The 13,205-nt window shown below is 59.0% G+C and overlaps 2 protein-coding genes across 6 annotated transcripts; one reads left to right on the forward strand and one right to left on the reverse strand.

Annotated features, from left to right (window-relative positions):
* Positions 1 to 542: 542 nt before the first annotated feature.
* Positions 543 to 7,995, reverse strand: LOC141727697 (rho guanine nucleotide exchange factor 1-like). Of its 5 annotated transcripts, none has more exons than XM_074533976.1 (13): positions 7,847 to 7,995; positions 7,658 to 7,774; positions 7,370 to 7,468; positions 6,759 to 7,278; positions 6,533 to 6,672; positions 5,458 to 5,487; positions 5,216 to 5,318; positions 4,611 to 4,691; positions 4,281 to 4,319; positions 3,763 to 3,880; positions 3,587 to 3,686; positions 1,366 to 1,550; positions 543 to 779 (listed from the first exon to the last, which is right to left on the reverse strand). In XM_074533976.1, the coding sequence occupies exons 5-9, from the start codon at positions 6,652 to 6,654 to the stop codon at positions 4,308 to 4,310; spliced, it is 348 nt and encodes a 115-aa protein (XP_074390077.1). In that variant the 5' UTR covers positions 6,655 to 6,672; positions 6,759 to 7,278; positions 7,370 to 7,468; positions 7,658 to 7,774; positions 7,847 to 7,995; the 3' UTR covers positions 543 to 779; positions 1,366 to 1,550; positions 3,587 to 3,686; positions 3,763 to 3,880; positions 4,281 to 4,307. The 5 variants fall into 5 exon arrangements, with proteins under 5 accessions (XP_074390077.1, XP_074390076.1, XP_074390075.1 ...); XM_074533975.1 differs by lacking the exon at positions 543 to 779 and having other exon boundaries at positions 804 to 1,550; positions 6,759 to 6,832; positions 7,160 to 7,278; XM_074533974.1 differs by lacking the exon at positions 543 to 779 and having other exon boundaries at positions 804 to 1,550.
* Positions 7,996 to 10,103: 2,108 nt separating this feature from the next.
* On the forward strand, positions 10,104 to 13,068 carry CD79A (CD79a molecule). The gene is made up of 5 exons (XM_074533979.1): positions 10,104 to 10,270; positions 11,180 to 11,623; positions 11,775 to 11,893; positions 12,553 to 12,621; positions 12,751 to 13,068. Exons 1-5 carry the CDS (start codon positions 10,180 to 10,182, stop codon positions 12,862 to 12,864), a joined length of 837 nt encoding a protein of 278 aa, XP_074390080.1. The 5' UTR covers positions 10,104 to 10,179; the 3' UTR covers positions 12,865 to 13,068.
* The last annotated feature ends 137 nt before the right edge of the window (positions 13,069 to 13,205 follow it).

A 13,205-nucleotide genomic window follows, 5' to 3' on the forward strand; every position in this document is an offset into this window, starting at 1 on the left:
TACATATGTAAATAAGTAAAAATAAATTCAATTTATTGAATTTTAACATGCACTATATTAATACTTAATATAATTTAATCTTGATCTATTTAATAGATATTAATATATAGTAATTATACGTTCGATCTATTTAATATACATTAACAGGTATTACTTATTTTTACACAAATTATATTTTTATATTATAATATATAAATGTGTGTAAATATATAAAATTTATTAATTATTGTAATATACAAATAACTATATACTATTTAATTATACTTATATTTATAATTATAAATATCAATATTTATATTTTAATATTAATATCTATATACTTATATAGTAATACATAATATATGATATAGTAGTATTTATATAAATATATAGTAAAATATTATTATTTATATTAATACTTATTTACTTAAGATATATTTATACAAAACTATATTTATATATACACACATATATATACATACACATATATATATATACATACACATATATATATACACATATATATATATGCATATATGTTTCTATAATATATATACAATTTTACAAACCGTGCAGCCAACTTTTTCCTGCAAATCCCACAGGATAACCCCCTGAAAAAAAGCCCCAAAATGGCCCAGATTTCCCCAAAACTCACTGTGCACCTCCACCAGGTCCTCCAGGCTGGGGAAGATGTTGTTGAGCTCCTGCTCGTCGAAAATCCCTCGCGGAGCATGGGCTGGAAAAAACCTCCAGGAGCACCCTCAGCATGCGCACGTGGGCGTGCTCCGTCAGGAACAGCTCTGAAAAATGAAAATTTGGGAAAATTTGGGTGATTTTGGAGGTTTTTGGTGATTTTTGGGGATTTTCTTTGATTTTTGGGGGATTTTGGGGGCTGACAAAAAACCTCCAGGAGCACCCTCAGCACGCGCACGTGGGTGTGCTCCGTCAGGAACAGCTCTGAAAAAATGACATTTTGGTAAAAATTTGTGCAATTTTGGGGGATTTTGGGGATTTTGGGGGGTCTCAGAAGGGTTTTGGGAGGTCCGGAGGGGTTTGGGGCTTTTCTGGGGTTGCTAAGTTGGTTTTTGGGATCACTTTTCGGTTGGTTTTTGAGGTAATTTTTGGGGGTCCTGAAGTGGTTTTTGGGGTGGTTTTTGGGTTGGTTTTGGGGTGATTTTAGGGGCAGGTTTTGGGGGTCCCGGATCCGTTTTTGGGGCCGTTTCCCCCGATTTCCTCACCGTTGATGACCTCCTGGCGCTGGGGCAGTGGGGAGGGGGTTTGGGGCATTTGGGGGGTCCTGGGTCGGTTTTCGAGGCAGTTTTTGGGGATTTGGGGTTTTTGGGGGTCCCGCATCCGTTTCTGGGGCCGTTTCCCCGATTTCCTCACCGTTGATGACCTCCTGGCGCCGCACCTCGCGCTGGGGCAGCCTGAGCAGCGCCTCGGGCGCCGCGAGCTCGCGCCAGGCCGGCGGCTCCAGCTCCAGCTCCGGCTCCAGGCGCGGCACAACCTCCTCAGGCTGCCGAGGCAGAAAGGGCGGGGGCTCGCCCCCCCCGGGCCCCCCCGGCTCCGGGCTGGACACCAGAGAGGGGACGGGGCTGAGAGACGCACAAACGCACCCAAAACCAGCCCAAAATCCCCAATAATCTACTGCACAGAAAGCCGTCCCTACTCAGCCCCAGAAATCCCGAATTGGGGAGGGGTCTCACACCGATCCTGGGGCTCGCCCCCCCCCATCTCCAGGCTGGACACCAGAGAGGGGAGGGGGCTGAGGACATGCACAAACCCGCGAAAAAAATCCCCAAAATCCACCAAAATACCCCAAAATCCTCCAAAATCCCCAAAAATCCCAAACTGAGGAGGGGTCTCACACTGATCCTGGGGTTTAACACCAATTCTGGGGGTTTTTAACCCAAATCCTGGAGGTTTTTGCTCCAGTTCTGGGGGTTGTTAACCCAAATCCTGGTGGTTTTAACCCAAATCCCATTTTTCTTTTTCACCCATCCTGTGGGGGGTTTAAACCCCAATTTTGGGGTTTTTTCCCCAATCCTGGGGGTGTTTTTACCCCAATTTTGGGATTTTTTTCCCCAATCCTGGGGGTGTTTTAAGCGCAATTTTGGGGTATTTTTCCCCAACCCCGTTTTTTCCCGATCCCGCCGTTTTTTCCCCCGATCCCCATTTGGGGAGGGGGCACCTACGCGGGGGGGGGTCCCTGCAGGTCGGCGTTGCTGCGGGAGCGCGTGGGGGGGAGGGGCAGCCGGACCCCCCCCCCGATTTTTGGGAGCGGCGCCGCTCGGGGGGACCCGGAGGCTCTCGGAGCGCCCCAAGCGCCCGGGGAGCCTGGGGGGGGGGGGGGGGGGAAAGGGGGGGGAAAAACGCGGGAAAACGGGCAAAAACGGGCAAAAATGGGGAAAATCAGGGAAAAACAGGGGGAAAATGGGGGGAAAATGGGCAAAAATGGGGCAAAAACGGGGAAAATGGGGGAAAAACGGGGGGAAATGGGGGACAATGGGGGAAAACCAGGGGAAAACGGGGAAAAACGGGGGAAAATGGGGCAAAAACGGGGAAAACGGGGAAAATTGGGAAAAAACGTGTGAAAATGGGGCAAAATGGGGAAAAATGGGCAAAATGGAGAGAAGTGGGAAAAAGCACCCCAAAACCACCCCCAAACCACCCCAAAAATGGGCAAAAATGGGCAAAACCCAACCAATTACAGAAAAAAAACCCAAAACCAGCCAAAACCAACCAAATACAGCCAGAAACAGTCAAAACCAGCCAATAGTACCCCCAAAATCACCCCAAAACCAGGAAAATCAAGGCAAAAACGCCCCAAAACCACCCCAAGAGTACCCCCAAAAATATCCAAAACCAGCGAAAACCACCCCAAAAATACCCCAAAACCACCCCAAAAGGAGCCAAAACCAGACAAAAAAAAGGCAAAAAAAGCCAAAAAACACCGGGAAGGGGGGGTCATCAGGACGGACACAAATTGGGGAGGGGGCGTGCAAGAGAAAAGGGGGGAGGGGTGTTGGTCAGTGATGATTTTGGGGAGGGGTCTCCATGGGGGGGGGAGTACTTAGCTGGTGAATTTGGGTGGGGGGGCCAGCGCCGAGCCCCCCCCGGGGTCATGCAAAGGTTAATTTGGGGAGGGGTCACCAACCTGAGGCGGCGTCTGGGAGAGAATTAATTTGGGGAGGGGTCCCGGGTCCCACACAGCATCCGGGGTTAATTTGGGGAGGGGTCCCAACATTCAGCGTTAATTTGGGGAGGGGTCTCAGCATCCAGGGTTCATTTGGGAGGGGTGTCAGCACTCAGGGTTAATTTGGGGAGGGGTCTCAGGTTCCAAAAAGCATCCAGGGTTAATTTGGACAGGGGTCCTGGCATCCAGGGTTAATTTGGGGAGGGGTCCCAGTTCCCAGAAGCACTCAAGGTTAATTTGGGGAGGGGTCCCGGATCCCAAAAACCATGCAGGGTTAATCTGGGGGAGGGGTCTCCCTGTAATTTGGGGAGGGGTCTCACCCCAATTTGGGGAGGGGTCTTTCCCAAATTTGGGGAGGGGTCCCAGTTCCCAGAAGCACCCAGGATTAATTTGGGGAGGGGTCTCACGTACCTGTCGCTGTCCCCCCCCTCCTCCGGGGGGCGCTGCTCCCCCGCGGGGGGGTCTGGGGGGGGCTCCCCCAATTCCGGGGGTCCCGGGGGCTCCGACCCTGCTGGGGGGGAGGGGCAGGGGCGGATTTAGGGGAGGGGGCTGCACAATGAGCCCCCCCCCCAAAGCCCCCTCCTCACCTGGCTCAGCCTCGGCGCCGTCCCCGCCCGGGGGGGGTCCGGGGAGACCCCAGACCCAAATCGGAGCCACCCCGGGGACCCCCCCCCCTGCGCTCGGGGTGGGGAGGGGGCTTCTCACCTGGGGGAGGAATGAGGGGTCAGGGAGAGACCCCAGACCCAAATTGGGAGGGGTTAAATGGGTTTGGGGGATAATTTGGGTAGGGGTCCCATGGGGGATAAATGGGGTGGGGGTCCCATGGGGCATTATTTGGGTCAGGGGGATAATTTGGGTGGGGGTCCCAGGACTGATAAATGGGATGGGGGGGATAATTTGGGTTGGGGTCTTGGGTTGGATTAATCCGGGTGGGGGTCTCCAGGAGTTAATTTGAGTGGGGGTCCCACGGGGACTAACTTGGGTGGGGGTCTCAGAGAGGTTAATTTGAGTGGGGGTCCCATGGCTATTATTTGGGTGGGGGTCTCTGGGGTGTGTTAATTTGGGTGGGGTCTCACGGATTAATTTGGGTGGGGGTCTCCAGTACCTTCCCCCTCTCCTCCTTTGCTCTGCCTCACCTCGGCCCCTGAGAAACAAAAATTGGGGAGGGGTCCCCAAGGCGAGACCCCCCCCCAGAAGGTGCTGCGGGGTGGGGAGGGGTCCCCACCCCCAGGGTTAATTTGGGGAGGGGTCCCCACGCCCAGGGTGATTTGGGGAGGGGTCCCCACCCCCAGGGTTAATTTGGGGAGGGGTCGCCGAAGCCCCCAAGGTTAATTTGGGGAGGGGTCCCCCGAAGCCCCCCAGGGTTAATTTGGGGAGGGGTCCTCAAAGCCCCCCAGGGTTAATTTGGGGAGGGGTCCCGCCGCCCCCCACTCACCGTGGGGCTCGCGCCCCCAGAGCGCCGCCCCCGCCAGGCTGAAGCCCTCCGGGCCTTGCCCTGGGGGTCCCTGCCCGAGATCTGCGCGAAATTGGGGAGGGGTCTGCGGGGGGCTCGTGGAATTGGGGAGGGGTCTGCGGGGGTCCGAGGGCTTGGGGAGAATTGGGGAGGGGTCTGGGAGGGGGTCGGGGGGATCCGGGGGAATTGGGGACGGGTCCGCAGGGTCCGGGGGCGCAGGGGTAATTGGGGAAGGGTCTCACGTTTTTGTGGAAAAAATTGGATTGGGTTTTTGGGGGATTTTGCGGAAGGGTTTTGGGGGATTTTGGAAGGGGTCTCACCTTCTTTTGGAAAAAGTTGGATTTAGGCTTTTGGGGGCATTTGGGGGGTATTCTGGGGAGGGATTTTTGGGGGATTTGGGTGGATTTTTGGGGGGATTTTGGGGGATATTTTGGGGAGGGGTCTCAGCCACCTCACCCACCTTTTTCAGAAAAAGTTGGATTTGGGTTTTTGGGGGGATTTGGGGGTGATTTTGGGGGATTTTTGGGGGATTTTTGGGGGATTTTGGCAGGGATTTTTGGGGTATTTTGGGGAGGGGTCTCACCCACCTTTTTTCGGAAAAAGTTGGATTTGGGTTTTTTGCCGTCGCCGCCCTTGGTGCGCAGCCCCAGGAATTTCATGTAGGAGACGATGGCGCCGAAGATCTGGGAGCTGGGGCGGGTTTGGGGGAATTTGGGGGATTTTGGGGCATTTTCGGGAAGTTTCAGGAGATTTGGGGGGAATTTTGGGGAGATTTGGGAGGGTTTTGGGAAGGATTCAGGGGATTTGGGGTCAGGAGCCCCCTCCTCACCTTTTCTCCTCATCAGATGAGATGGTGAGGCTGGGGAGGAAGAGGAGGGTGAGAGCCCGAAATTTTGGGGTGAGATCCCCAAAATTCCACATGGAACCCCCAAATCCCACCTGCGACCCCAAAAATTGCACCCAAGACCCCCCAAATTGGGGTTTTCTACAAGAATTTAGGGGGCTTAAAAGGATTTGGGGTTTTTTACAGGAACTTGGGTTTATTAACAGGAATTTGGGGGTTTTTACAGGACAGCTGAGGTTTCTTATAGGAATTTGAGGTTTTTTACAGGAACTTGGGGTTTTTTACAGGGATTTGGGTTTTTTCAACAAGAATTTGTGGGATTCTTTTACAGAAGTTTGGTTTTTTCACAAGCACTTAGGTTTTTTAACAGGAATTTGGGGTTTTTTTACAGAAATTTGGGGTTTTTTACAGAAGCTTAGGGTATTTTTACAGATAATTAGGGTTTTTATAGAAATTTAGGTGTTTTTTGCAGAAATTTGAGTTTCTTACAGCAATTTCAGTTTCTCGTATTGTTCAGGAAGCCATGCACGGCCTTGGGGCGGGGCTATGCAAATTTAGGGGAGTGCCCTCAGCTTTGGGGGCGTTCCCTCCGCTCCGTCCCGCGGATTTCCGGACCCGATTTTGGGGGAAATCCCGCAGATTTGGGGCACCGTTCCCGCGGATCCCGGGGGGGTCCCTGGGGGTGCAGCCCCCTCCCCATTTACTGCATCCCCTCTGGGGGGGTTTGGGGGATACCGAGGGGGTCTCAGGGTGGTCTCGGGCAGGTGCCGCCCCCTCCCCATTTACTGCGTCCCCTCCAGCTGGGATTGGAGGGTCCCGGGGGTGTTTGAGGAATATGGGGAGGGGTCTCCCCGGGTGCAGCCCCCTCCCCACTCACTGCATCTCCTCCAGCCTGCCCAGCACTCTCTCTGCCAGCTGCCTCTCCCTGGGTGCAGCCCCCTCCCCATTTACTGCATCCCCTCGGGGCAGATTTTAGGGGTCCCAAGAGGGTCTGGGGGTTACTAGGGCGGTCTCAGGGATTTGGGAGGGGTCTCCCTGGGTGCAGCCCCTCCCCACTCACTGCATCTCCTCGATCCGGCCCAGCACTCTCTCCGCCAGCTGCCTCTCGGTGCTCGCGGCCCCCGCGGGGTCCCGGGCCCGGCTCCGCTCCAGCTCGTCCAGCTCCGGCTCCCCCGGCGTCATCCCATCAGGCGCTTGGTGCTGGGACCCCAGACCCAAATCCAAACTGAGACCCCAGACCCAAATTCAAACAGAGCCCCCAGACCCAAATTGGGGAGGGGTCTCACCGGAAGTCCTGCAGCTGCCGCAGCACCTCGGGCTCCTGGTGGCGCTGCACGTCCTGCAGGAAGCGGCGCTGGGCGTCCTCGGGAGCAGCTCCGGGCGGTGCGCTCTGGGCAGGGGGCAGTGAGAGAGACCCCTCCCCAATTAACCAGGGAGAGACCCCTCCTCAATTAACCCCAGGGCAGCGGGGAGACCCCTCCTCAATTAACCACGTGGCAGTGAGAGACCCCTCCTCAATGAACCACAGGGCAGCAGGGAGACCCCTCCTCAATTAACCAGGGGAGAGACCCCTCCTCAATGAACCACCGGGCAACAGAGAGACCCCTCCTCAATGAACCACAGGGCAGCGGGGAGACCCCTCCTCAATTAACGAGGAGACCCCCCAACACCCCCCATGAGCAGGGGTGTCCTCGGGGAGCAGCTCCGGGCGGGGGGAAGAGACCCCTCCTCAAATTGGGGAGGGGCTCGAGGGTCTCACTCACCCAGCTCGAACTGGACGTGGTGCGGGATGGGCACCCTCAGGATCTGCCAGAGAATTTGGGGAGGGGGTGTCAGGACTCTAGGGAGGTAGGGAGGGGTCTCTGGGGGTCTCGGTGAATTTGGGGAGGGGTCTCACCCCGGCCTTGTCCAGGAACAGGTGGCAGAACTCCAGGAATTGTTTCCGGCCCTCCTTGGGGTTCATCCTCCTCAGCATCTCCACGTGCAGGTAACAGAGCTGGGGAGGGGGCCAGAATGGGGACACCCCTCCCCAAAATACTCCCAAGAACACCCCACACCCCTCCCCAAAGCCCCCTCCCCAATTCTACCCCAGGTCCAGCCCCTGCTGGCAGGGAGGGGGAGCAGAGACCGGAGGTTCCCCGAGCCCCCCGCTGGACCCCCCCGTGATTTGGGTCGGGGGTCTCACCACGGGGCAGGAGTCGAACTGGAGCACGCAGTGCTGCAGGAAGGCCGCCAGGGCCAGCGGGCGCTGCCGCAGCTGCTCCAGGCTCTGGAAGGGGCTGCTCTGCTCCTCCGCGGGGCTCTGCCGAATTGGGGAGGGGGCTCAGGGGGCTGGGGGCGCCCGGGACCCCCCGGGACCCCTCCCCGCACTCACGGCCTCGATGTCGTTCTCAAAGTCCTCGTCCTCGGCGCCGATGATGGCGGGGGGGCGTGGGCGCTGGGGGCTGGGGGGGTTCGGGGATTTGGGTCTGGGGGCGCTGGGGGGCAGGGGGAGTTCGGGGATTTGGGTCTGGGGGCGCTGGGGGGCTGGGGGGGTTCGGGGATTTGGGTCTGGGGGCGCTGGGGGGCTGGGGAGGTTTGGGGATTTGGGTGTGGGGGCGCTGGGGCGCTGGGGGGGTTCGGGGATTTTGGTCTGGGGGCAACTGGAGGGGGCACAGATTGCCCGGGACCCCCAGGACCCCCCAGTCCCGAGACCACCAGACCCCTGAGACCCCCAACCCCCGGGACACCTCCAGACCCTGCCCTGAGACCCCCAAGAACCGGGACCCCGAGACCCCCAAACCCCCAGGACCGCCAATTCTGAGACCCCCAGACCTCCTGAGACCCCCCAGGACCCCCCCAGAACCCTGAGACCCCCAAGACCCCCCAGTCCTGAGACCCCCCAGGACACCCCCAGGACCCCCAACCCCGAGACCCCCCAGACCCCCCGGAACCCGGAGACCCCAAGACCCCTGGGCTACCCCCAGACCCACAAATGCCTGAGCTCCTGGGACCCCCCAGACCCCTGGGACCCCCCAAGACCCCCAACCCCGAGACCCCCCCCAACACCGGTGATCCCAAGAACCCTCGGGGTGGGGTCTGGGGCTCTCGGGACCCCCGGAGTTGGTTGGGGGGCGCCGCTCACCCCATTGGCTCCCTCCTCCGGCTCCATCCTGCGGAGAATTTGGGGAGGGGTCTCAGGATTTGGGGAGGGGGTCTCAGGGGGGTTTCCCGCCCCCTGCGCGCGGTTTTGGGGAGGGGTCTCAGAAGTTGGGGGGGTGTTCGCAACTTTTGGGGATGGCTCGCAACTTTTGGGGAGCGGTCGCGACTTTTGGGGAGGGGTCTCGGGATTTGGGGAGGGGCCTCAGGGGGGTTTCTCTGCCCCCCGCCCCGCGCGGTTTTGGGGAGGGGTCGCCCCAAAGAGCCCCTTTGCGAGCGGGGCGGGGGGGCCAGGGCGGACCCCCCCCCAAAATCCCCTCTGGGCTGGGGAAGGGTCCGGGGGGATTTGGGAGGGGTCGGGGCGCTCGGGGGGGTTCGGGGTGGCCGCGGACCCCCGCCCATCCCCCCCCGCCCCGTACCTGGTTCCGCGCTCGAGAAGGGAAGCAGGAAATGGGGGGGGGAGGAGCGGGGGCGGGGCCGGGGCGGGGCTTCGGGGAATTGGGCGGGTTTGGGGAATTGGGGGCGGGTTTGGGGAGTTTGGGGGCGGGGTTGCGGAATTTGGGATTTTTGGGGGGGCCGGGGGAGGTTGGGGGAGGAGTTTGGGGTTTTTTGGGCGTTTTGGGGTTTTTTGGGGGTCCGGGAGGGTTGGGGTAGGGGTTTGGGGAGTTTCGGGGTATTTTGAGGAGTTTTGGGGATATTTGGGGGTATTTTGGGGTTATTTGGGGGTATTTTGGGGGTATTATGGGGGTTTTGGGGCGGGCAGGGCGGATGAAGGCGGGCTTGGGGTTATTTTGGGGTTATTTTGGGCTGTTTTGGGGCGGGCAGAGCGGATGGAGGCGGAGCCCGAGCGCGGCCGGAGCTTCCTGCCGGAAGGGCGGGGTGGGAGCCGCGGGACCCCCAAACTGCCCCAGGGACCCCCAAACTGCCCCCAGGGACCCCCAAACTGCCCCCTTGGGAGTGGGGCCCCCAAACTGCCCCAGGGACCCCAAACTGCCCCCCGGGACACCCTCGGAGCCCAACCGCCCCACATTGTCCTAATTCCAATTGTACTAATTATTGTTATTCTACTTGTATTGTTGTTTCTTTAACTATTTTATTATTATTATTAAATTATTAAAGTTTTAAAAATAAGTGATTTGCGTTTTTTCACAGGATGTGACCCCCCCAGACCCAAACCCCGAGACGCCAAACCCTGAAACCCCCAGACCCAAACCCTGAAATCCTGGGGTATTTGGGGTTAGGGATTTTGGGGCAGGGTCCCGAGGGATTTGGGGGTATTTTGGGGCAGGGTCCCCGGGGATTTTTGGGTCCCCATTTCCCTCCTCCCCTGGGGCACTGGGGCGAATCTCCTGTGGGTCCGGGGGGATTTTGGGGCGGGGTCTCAGGGATTTTGGGGCAGGGTCTCAGGGGATTTTGGGCAGGGTCTCAGGGATTTTGAGGTGGGGTCCCGAGGATTTGGGGTATTTTGGGGCAGGGTCCCCGGGGATTTTTGGGGCGGTTTCCCCTATTTCCCTCCTCCCCCCGGGGCACTGGGGCGAATCTCCTGCCGGGCCCGGGTGCACGCAGCCAATGGCGGCCGCTCCCCAAACCCGGGGGGCTCCCCCAAAACTGGGGGTCCTGAGCCCCCTGCTCATCCTCAGCCTCCTCCTCTTCCTCCCAGGTATCACTGGGGGGATGCTGGGTAATGGGATTTGAGTCTGGGGTCTCCTGAGGATCTCACTTCCGGGGTCTCTGGATTTGGGCCTGGGTGTTTCAGGATTTCTGGGGTCACCGGGTTTGGGTCTGGGGTCTCAGTTTGGGTCTGGGGTCTCTAAAGATCTCAGTTCCAGGGTCTTAGTTTGGGTCTGGGGTCTCGGGGATGCCAAGGATCTCACTTCCGGAGTCTCTGGATTTGGGCCTGGGTGTTTCAGGATTTCCGGGGTCACCGGGTTTGGGTCTGGGGTCTGAGTTTGGGTCTGGGGTCTTGGGGATGCCAAGGATCTCACTTCTGCAGTCTCAGTTTGGGTCTGGGGTCTCTGAGGATCTCACTTCCGGGGTCTCCAGGTTTGGGTCTGGGGTCTCAGGGTGTTTCTCACCCATCCACCTGGGCCGGGGTCTCCCCTGGGACCCCCCCCACCCCCCCCGGAGCTTCCGGTGCCCAATGGGAACTGAAACTGGGGGGGAGGGGCGGGGGGGATGGGGGGGTCCTGGGTGAGACCCCCACCCACTGACCCCTCCCAGACCCCCACTGACTCCCAGCCCCCTCCCCAATGACCCCCTCCAGGTTCCCAAGGCCAGACCCCTCCCCAATGACCCCCCCAGACCCCTCCCCAATAACCTCCCAGCCCCTCAATGACCCCCTGACCGCTCCCCAATGACCCCCTCCCCATTTCTGCCCAGGTTCCCGGCCTGAGACCCCTCCCCAATGACCCCCTCCCCATTTCCCCCCAGGTTCCCGGCCTGAGACCCCTCTCCATTCCCCCCCAGGCTCCCGGCCTGAGACCCCTCCCCAATGACCCCCCTCCCCATTCCCCCCCAGGCTCCCGGCCTGAGACCCCTCCCCAATGACCCCCTCCCCATTTCCCCCCAGGTTCCCGGCCTGAGACCTCCAGCTGGCTCCCCCCGGTCACCTCCCCGAGCTCGGAGACCCCCACCCCTCTGTCGGTGCGCACCAGCCCCGACTCCAGCCCCAGGTGCGGCTCGTGGGGAGAGGTCCTCGTGAAGCCGGTGCCCCCGTCCAGCTCGGGGACCCTGGGCTCGTCCCTCGCCATCGAGTGCGGCTTCGAGCCCGAGGACGCCAAGGTCACCTGGCTGCAGGTGTGCCCGCGGCGCTACCTGGGCCACACCTGGAGCTGCACCTGGCCCCAGGAGGTGCCGGCCGAGGGCGGCGGCCGCCAGGTGAGCTTGGTGAAGCCGGGTGTGTCCCGGCTGAGCTTTGCGCACCTGCGGCACAACCACAGCGGGCTCTACTTCTGCCGCGTGTGGCGGGGCGCAGCGGCCGCGCAGTCCTGCGGCACCTTCGTCCGGGTGCTGGGTGAGTCGGGGGGCGTCTGGGGGGATTTTGGGGGGCGTTTGGGGGGTTTTGGGTCGGGCTGACTCACCTGTGCTGGGCAGAGGCGGTGCTGGGTGAGTCGGGGGGCGTCTGGGGGGATTTTGGGTCGGGCTGACTCACCTGTGCCGCGCAGAGGCCGTGCCGGAGCCGCTGCTGGACCTGACAGATGCCACCAAGAACAGGATCCTGACGGCGCAGGGGGTGCTGCTGCTGCTGTGCGCGGCGGGCCCGGGGCTGCTGCTGCTCTTCAGGGTGAGGAGGGGGCGTGGGAGAGACCCCAGACCCTAATTCCGGCCTTGGTATCCCCCTAATCCCAGCCCTGGGCAGGGGCTGCTGCTGCTGCTCAGGGTGAGGAGGGGGGGGTCAGGACCCCCGACCCTAATCCCAGCCCTGCTGCCCCCCTGGTACCTGTCCTGACAGCCCCAATTCATCCTGGCACCCCTAAGTCCCCTTCCAGATACCCCTGCAGACCCCCTACCAGCCCTAACTGCCCCCTGGAGACCCCCAGTTCCCCCAAATCCCCCCAGGGTACCCCCAAACCCCCCCTTTTCTCTCCCAAAAATTCCCCCAACCTCCCCCTGTACCCCCTTTCCCCCCCCAAATCCCCCTCAATTCCTCCGCAAACCCCCCCTGTACCCCCTTTCCCCCCCCCCAAATCCCCCTCAATTCCACCCCAAATGCCCCCATACCCCTTTTCCCCCCAAATCCCCCTCAATTCCTCTGCAACTCCCCCCGTACCCCCTTTTCCCCCCAAATCCCCCTCAATTCCTCCCCAAATGCCCCCATACCCCTTTTCCCCCCCAAATCCCCCCTCAATTCCTCCCCAAACCCTCCCGTACTCCCTTTTTCTCCCCAAATCCCCCTCAATTCCTCCCCAACCCCCCCCGTACCCCTTTTTTCCCCCCTCGCAGAAGCGCTGGGCCAATGAGCGGCTCCTCCAGCCCAAGAAAATCTCCTTGGAGGAGGAAAACCTTTATGAGGTGACCTTGGGGAGAGACCCCTCCCCCAAAAAAGGGGCTTGGGGAAGCCCCCCAAAAAAGAGGGGTATTAGGGGGCATTAGGTCTTTCACCCCCTAACCAAACCCCCCACCCCAATTTCCCCCTGGCAGGGGCTGAACCTGGACGAGTGCTCCATGTACGAGGACATTTCCCGGGGGGTCCAGCCCACCTACCAGGACGTGGGGACCCCCCCTGCCCCCGACAGCCTCCTGGAAAAACCTTAAAAGACTCCCAAAATAAGGGGGGGTCCCACGGGACCCCTCCCCAAAGCCCCCCAAAGGCTTCGCTTCGGTAACTCAAGGCAGCGCTGGTAATAAACGAAAATAAATCAAATTAAAGCAGGTGAGGGGCTAGGGGGGTACTGGGGGACCTCCCCCTCGCCTGGAGCTGATGAATTGCTAATAAAGAATGAATTAATCTTTATTAAGCTGTGAATAAATAATGAGTGAGGTCTCTGTTTGCCCCCGTTATCCCAAATTTTTCACCATTTTCCTTAAAATTCCCCCAATTTTTTTAAAGTAACCCCCTTCTTCCTCAAAAATTTCTGCTTTATCCCATTATCCCC

This window comes from Zonotrichia albicollis, unplaced genomic scaffold (assembly GCF_047830755.1).
Source record: "Zonotrichia albicollis isolate bZonAlb1 unplaced genomic scaffold, bZonAlb1.hap1 Scaffold_204, whole genome shotgun sequence".
Classification (NCBI taxonomy): Eukaryota; Metazoa; Chordata; class Aves; order Passeriformes; family Passerellidae; genus Zonotrichia; species Zonotrichia albicollis.